A 7,742-nucleotide genomic window follows, 5' to 3' on the forward strand; every position below is an offset into this window, starting at 1 on the left:
GTTTTGTAAATTCCAGCAATGTTCAAGTCGTGTGAGCAAAACTTGGTCTTTGGTAAATTATATCAGAGGTTTTGATTCTAATAAATGCTCACTTTTTGATTCCTTCCGCCAGCCGTAGCTGATGCTTTCCACAGACACATTGTAAAAGCGTCGGAATGGGCTCTTAGTCCAACTACTAACTCTACTTCATAACGCAGTCCATACATGCGTTAGCGTTTCTTCCTAGGATATTCAGATGTGATCTGGAAGGAATTATTTTCAGTTTCCGCCCTAACAAGCCTACTGAATATCACGGAATACCAACATACATCCTTCGCATGAAATTTAGTACTCTATCAGATATTCTCCTTTGCATACTGAATGGTTGTTTGTAGGGTGACGAAATTCATGAACGCCTGATGACTGCAGTTGTTTTACCCCTACACATGTCAGGACATAAAGATAAGATTAAAAACTACCGGCCAATTTTTGTCCTACCGGTAATAGGACAGTTCTTGGAGAATTTTCTTTTCTGCACTGTCTTCTTTTCTAAACAAATTTTGTACCCTGAATGATCACCAATTTAGCCTTGTCTCTGTTGCCCTTCTTGGAGAATTTTCGCACAAACTGTTTTCAGCGTTTTATCGTAATCGTTTCACGTGTGGTCTCTTCTTACATGTAGCGAAAGGATTTGACTCCCTGAACCATCAAATCTTGTTAAGCAAGCTGTATTTGTCAGGAGCACGGACTGTTGGGCTAGGTGTTGCATTGCAAACACGTACAAGTGCACATAACACCACGAGCGCTCGTGGTGTCTCAGTCTCTTTCTTCGTGTGTTTGTGTGTTTCTGCGCTTGTACGTGTTTGTGTTTGTCAGCATTCCGTGGGGCTTTTTGTCACATTCTCGAAGACTACCTCAGCAGTCGTTATCAAGTGGTCACAACCGGTGAAAAGGCGTTTTCAGTTGTAAATTGCCTCTGAATGCGAGTGTACCTCAACGGTCAATTTTATCTCCACTGTTGTTTAATATTATTTTGAATCACTTGCCTTTCGCTATTTCCAAATGTTTAGTGTTCCAATATGCTGATTACACATCGTTATTGGCAAAGCATCTATCCTACAAAATGGCCTCTGGTTTGTATCAAAATGACGTTTACAATGTAATGCGCTGGTTTGCTGACAATGAAATTGCTGTCAACGACAAACAACACAGCTCGTCTGTTTTCGATCTCCACTAACAATAATGGTCATTAACATTCCTATTTACTTGCATATTTCAAACTGTGTTCTTGTAAATGTGCAACTATTGAATATGTGGAATGTGTTAAGTATCTAGGAGTGTATTCCGACAGTACCTTAACCTGGCATCACCATTAATCTAATGGTTTTCTCTAAGTTCAGGTCAGCGGCATGGTGGTTGTTTAATATCAAAAGATTTGTGCCTTTATCTGTAAAAAACGGTTGTACATTGTTTAGCGTGCAGTGTGTGAGATACAGTATTACCATCTTTGCTGTCGCTCGGATCGTAGGATATGCAGGGTCGACAGCATTTTAAAGAATATTCTTAAAAACGTTGCTTATAACACACCCATTTTGTTAGTTGAAAATATCTTCCGTAAACTAAGGCTCCCGAACTTCAATCTTTATTCATTGATACAGATTTCCTTAAGCTTTATTGGTTCAGTGAATTAAAAAGGACACTACCCCGACGAGACAGCCTAGAAAGCATAACCGTGCAGTGAGTTTTGTGCGGCTTGTTCTAGAGGCAAGCGGCGAGAATTATTGACGAATGAATGGTAAAGTTCCTTTCCGGATTAATGCAATGTGTTTCGACTTGTTAGAATTAGCACCTTTGTGCTCTGTTCAGTTTTCTTTGGAATAGACGTACTAACCTTTAGTGTGATCTTTTCATTCTCATTGTTGTTTTGTATTCATTTTCTATATACGCATGATTCGTGCTTTCAGTCACTGTTTTTTTTAGGCACGGTCCTACAAGCCATTTAAATTATTATACCGGCTTGTCTCGCTTGTATTGCTATTGATGGTGACACCATTATATATATATATATATATATATATATATATATATATATATATATATATATATATATATATATATATATATATATATATATATATATATATATATATATATATATATATATATATAGCCCATGTTGCTAGTGAAGGTGACTAAATTAAGTAATATTATTATTATTAGCTGCACAGAAAAATCCTGAGCTTAAACCTACTTGCTCGAAGCTCGAACACCACACGCTGTCAGACAGTTCAGGCCCCTTCCTTACACCTCTTATCACGCGCCAAACAAGGAATCATCATCCCTAATTCCAAACGCCTTATAGTGGTATAATAACGCACTTACTTCCCTATTTTTTCCGCGGATGAGTCGAACAAATTGCCACCCAACACGCTAAACAGCGCTGATTATTTTGAAATAAGTGAATGCTAATGGTCTGAATTCATGAAGTCGCGTTTCATGTCTTTGTTTTCACACAATTACTATATTTGTATTTGCACATTGTATTTTCCTAATCTCTCAATTTTTTATTCATATTGTACTTTCAGAACTATATTGGTTGCATTGCTTTTCGTGAATATAAATCTATGTTCCTCTTGCCTTGGGCTCATTGAGAAAAACTGCAGTATTTTCCATTTAGGTAACTTTATAAAGTACTTGTTTTAAAAGAATGACCAAACAAACTGCCCCCGTCTTCTCTTGGCAGTCTCTTAGGCGACAGGGCGCTGTCCGCTTTGTGAGTTCCCCTGCCTTGAACTTGAGGCCTTTTCGCGAGATTCATGGAAGCCTCGATTAGTCTCTTCTCGAGAAAGCTCAAGTGGATTAACAGACCTGAGTTGCAGTCTTTCTCGATGGCGCAGGGCGTTGGAGCGGCGGACACCGTGGCTTCAGCGTCGGGCTGCACGCTGAAGCTGGCGCTCGAACACTCTGGAACGAAAGTCCCCGCTTCTCCTTGGCTGCTCCCTGCTCCGCAGTCCTGTACAGGGACAGAAGGAGAAATCCCTTGTCTTTCATTCGACCGCCGTGTCGCCAGCAGCATCATTTCGTCACCTGCAGTGCAAAGGCCTCTTCTATATTTGTCCAATCAACCTCGTCCTGTGTCACCTCATCCCCACATACTACATGACTTACTTTCTGCCGGCCACTTCTACGCTTGCCTTGTTTTGGAATCCACTGGGTTACCTCATGGGAGCACCATTTCCTGCGCCCTGTATGGCCTGCCGTACCCATTTCTTATCATTGATTTTAACTGCCATGTCACTAACTCGCGTTTGTTGCCTGACTCACTGCCCGTGTCCTAAAGTCGCACCTTTTCTTTGTGAAGCTCGCTACGTGTTTCTAACTGCAAGTCCCTTCGTGAGTGTCCAATTTCCGACTCTATGTACTTAATATGCTGGTATTATGCGGGGAGGACAAATGAAGCCATACAGTGGCCTTCTTGGCAGAACATAATTTTCTTGCCTTGGGGGCGTGCCTCAAGGTGTGGGGTGCCATGCAAGCAGCGCTAGGTTGTTGTAATTGCTTCTGTCTTCGCTTACGTTGTTCGGCTCTTTGACTGCTACTTCGCATTATATACCACTTTAAACAAGAGCTAAACAGCAGTTTGCATGAAAAGGGCGCCGTGCTACTCCGCCAAGCGACCACAAAATGTAATTTAATATTTCATTCTATCGGACAAGTCACACGTGTCAAATTTGTTACGTTTGTGACTGGCCTTTGCTTAGGTAAAAAAAAAACAGCTTCAACATTATGCTACTTCCGTGTCGCTGAGGGTTAGTGTACTTGTATGCATATGGTAACCGCATGAACGACAAAGTACAGACTTCGTCCCTTGTCGTACAAATACTAACCACCAACTATCTCACCTTTCTCTAGGTGGTGGTCGCGAGACTTGAGTAGAGGCATCCATGTACAGATGCCAGGATTGTTGCTAACTCACTACCACGCAGAAACCTAACGAGCTTTCTTGAAAACAATAAATTCTTTTGTTACCCGCTATTATTAGGCAGCGGTACTACTCGCCCTCCAGCGATGCTCTTGCTGCGCATGCAGCGGTTTCGCCCAATCGATGCCCACAGTCCATGGTTCTTAACCCGCGCACATATGGCACAAACAGAAGGCCACGTTCACCGACACGGAGCTTTTGTGGGCTACAAACTTTCATGAAATTCTCGCCGCCAGTCGTCTTATCAAGCGAACCATAGTGGCAGTTTTTTCGGTGCGGACCTCTGAGGTTAAGCTAAGCCGCCATTCACTGAGCAGCGGTTTTCAGGGATTTGTGTCTCGCTCTTGGCATCCCGATTTTGAATAAAAAAGACATATATTTTTAAGCCACGTTTGTCTTTTACTGCCGTGCAAACAGCCAGGCAATCTATTTTCGATCCGAAATCTTGACCGTAAGTAAACCACAGTTAGCGCCGACTTTCCTTGGATCAGGTTTCCCACTGCTCGAGACGGCAGCCCGGAGAGTGCCACAGTACACCGCTGTCAGCCGCCATTATCGCTCGCGCTGCTCATTGTCTTCCTCCTATCTGCGGCCTCACAAAAATGCACGGCTTCACTAGAGATAAAATATAGGTATGAAGATCTCATTACTGTCAGACCTGCGTAGCAACATGTGGAAGAGTCCGAATAGGAAGACTAAAAACTGAATGCACGCCCATCACGACACTGTCCCGAATGTAGAAGTATTACGCGAGATGACAGCTGTGCTTAGAATTTCCGCTAATGTATGCTAAATTTTGAAAAAAAACAACAAAACTCGTCATATTAGACTGGTGCTAGTCAGTCATCTTGGCCACGTAAGCATTATTTTTAATGTGCCTGATAATGACCACAGGCAAATAAGCACATTTAATCCTTAAACTTTAACACAAACGTTAGACTCTGAAAGCTGAAAATCACGACTGTATTCAGCGCACACTGTACAAAATACTTTGTGGTAAAAAAAATACACCTGTTCACGATCACGTCTGGGAACAAATATCTGGCTTGAACCAAGAAGCATAATTTGCCTCGCTGAGGCTGAATTCCGACCTTATTAACGTAATCAAGAACTGCGTATTACAAGTGGACGGAATATAAGCTTGGTACACTCTATACTCGAAAAAAGTTCGAAGGTAGCAAGATATCCTCTAATGCACTCCCTTTAAGGGTCAGGGTACACTGCCCAAGCCGTGAGCAGTTTCCTTCACACATATTTACGGTTGACAAAGGGAAAACAATTTCCCCCTAGAAACATGCCAAGCTCTAGCAGTTACGCAGGATTATAAGGTTTCCATCTCTACTGTTTGCTAGCCTCAGATGCCGCGTTTAAAAGCCTCCTCCCATTGCTAACTGGGCCAAGTTGTATTTTCAATATAGCCAGTAGCAAGCATTCCGCATATTCAGTGATGGAAATACACTGCCAAACGTGGACAGCCCCCTAAGAAGCTTCCTTCCTTTTTACTCCCATATGGGCTTGTTCGTGAGTATATATTCAGGAAACAACGAATTTTACAACGAACAGGCGGAGCACGAAAGTCTCCAAACTGAGGGCAGCTGCCATCTTGGTTCTTTCCTGCCAACACCTTCAAGTAATGCAACTATCCCCTCGTCTTCATCGCCTCCAAAGCAACGAATGCCAACTTGTTTAAGAATGCTCGCACTGCTTATACGCTGTGGCTAATTCTGTTCGCATTGCGGTTGATTAATTTTAGTTTGGCACGCTCCTGTGCCCTCTTACAGTCAAATAAGATATTGTTTATACGCGTAAGGTAAGCGCGGAAGAATACTGGAGGCCACCATTAAAAAAAAAGTTAGGAATCCTATTTACGGCAGCCGGTCGATTGGGTGCTACGCACTCTAGCCAACTATGCAGGCGCAGGCTTGGCTATAGTTTTCCCCCATGGTAGCGTTTCAATAATGTGTGGCCGTGTGCACGACGCGTTGTGGCAGTTAGTGCCAGTGCACGGTTCGAACGCCTTCTTAATTAAAAGAGTGAACTGCCCTGGTCACACGGGCCTTCGAGATTCTCAATCGCTATCGACGGAGTTGTGTAGCTTCTACAGGAGAAGCTCATCGAGAGATTCCATTATCTGACACAACCGTATTGTGGCTCCAGCGTCGACGCCAATAATGCAACAGGCATTCAAGCGACCAGAATAGACGTTTTCCAAAAAATTTAAAAACAAAATTTTTGTTCGTTACACTAATAATAATCACTCTTTAGGGTAATGTTGTTCTTTTGCACAGGTTATATAACACCACGCACTTTTCATAAGAAGGTGGCGTAGGTTGTTTCTGTATCAGTGGGAAAAGTGCAATTTGGTTTTCTCCTGTGTTTTGTGGCTAGGCCTGTATTTGTTTCGGCAAAATAATCTGTATATCTCAGAGATGCATATTTTTCGCTGGTGATTTAGTTCCGCACAAACAGCGGGGCTCCATCTTTTAAAGATCTGCTCCTCTTCAAGAGACGGCTGCGCTCGGAAACAAGAGCAGTCGTGGCAGCGCCGCGATGTTCTCCTCAGCGCGTCAACAAAATAGGAGAGCAAGTGCGCAAAAGCATACTTGCAGAATAACTGCTTCCCTAAAGATCAGGCAGGCTTTCCGGGAATAATTGCATCACGAAGTTATTTTCAAATACCTTGTCTCATTTTTTTTACGCTCCGAAAGAAGTACACCGGTGAACATTTCCTCAAGCATTGCCTTTTTCGTAATTTACACACCCCTGGAGCAACTGAGTGGCCGCCGAAAGTTCTGCCTTACTTTGCTGGCACAGCATTTGTGCATAATGTAGTTCCTGCGACTCGGAGCGAAGCGCGCAGCGAGCGTACCCGACAGCTGTCCCAGCAAGGTCCGTCCAGTCGGGGATCGCACGCTTCCATGGCGTTGTCCAACTGCGTGCTGCGGGGAGAATACGGTAGAGGGCGCCGTCACAAGTTTCAAAGAAAAATTACAGTTTTAACGCCGTTAAACTGAGTTTGACGCGCTAAAGCAATTGGTTTCCAATTAGCCTGACTGCAAGCGACAAGAACATAGCCTAAAGCAAAACATAACAATGCGCACGATATTGTTTAGCAATGGCTGCCAGGACACAGCGGCATCGCAGGCAACCACTGCGCGGACGAGGCCGCGCGAACTGCTCACCATGAGGGTGACTGTGTGTCCATCCCCATCTGGAGATCCGACGCAGCCGGTAGGATTAGACCACTGTCGCGGGACATCACGCTTGCCCCGTGGAATTCAGGCCAAGTCTCGTATTCGCGTTTAAAAGCCTTAGACCCAGATCTGAAGCTTCGGCTTCCATCCGGCCTACCAAGACGTGAAGCAACTTTGTTGTGTCGCCTGTGGCTTGGTATAGCTTTCACCAAGCACTACTCCTTCTTAATAGGTATGGCTGACAGCCCTGCATGTGCCATCTGCGGGTGTGAAGAGACAATAGCCCACATTCTTTGGGAATGTCTTGCCTACAGCGCCTAAAGACAGTCTTTCTGCCGTGCACATGAGCATCTCGACCTGCGCCCACTGACGGAAACGAAGGTTCTCGGCCACTGGCCGCATTGCTCGTCGGCGGTGAAGGCATCCAAGGCACTGCACCGCTTTTTGAAGAATTTTGGCCTGCACGATAGACTGTGAGTTTACTGAACGCTGTGACTTTACATAGTGACTAAGTTTCTGCAACTATCTTTTCTCCTTCATCTTTTTCTCCCCTCACCCCATTCCCCCCTTGCAGGGTAGCAAACCGC

At 44.0% G+C, this 7,742-nt stretch overlaps 1 protein-coding gene across 1 annotated transcript in view; it reads right to left on the reverse strand.

Moving 5' to 3' along the window:
* Nucleotides 1-7,151, reverse strand: part of LOC144104996 (homeobox protein Hox-A2-like) — a 52,358-nt gene extending 45,207 nt beyond the window's left edge. The window contains exons 1-2 of the mRNA XM_077638219.1: nucleotides 6,831-7,151; nucleotides 2,848-2,992 (exon numbers count right to left, since the gene is read on the reverse strand). Coding sequence (XP_077494345.1) covers nucleotides 2,848-2,992; nucleotides 6,831-6,881 — 196 coding nt within the window. The 5' untranslated portion in view covers nucleotides 6,882-7,151. The remainder of the gene's footprint in view (nucleotides 1-2,847; nucleotides 2,993-6,830) is intronic.
* Between the last annotated feature and the right edge of the window lie 591 nt (nucleotides 7,152-7,742).

This window comes from Amblyomma americanum, chromosome 9 (assembly GCF_052857255.1).
Source record: "Amblyomma americanum isolate KBUSLIRL-KWMA chromosome 9, ASM5285725v1, whole genome shotgun sequence".
Lineage (NCBI taxonomy): Eukaryota > Metazoa > Arthropoda > Arachnida > Ixodida > Ixodidae > Amblyomma > Amblyomma americanum.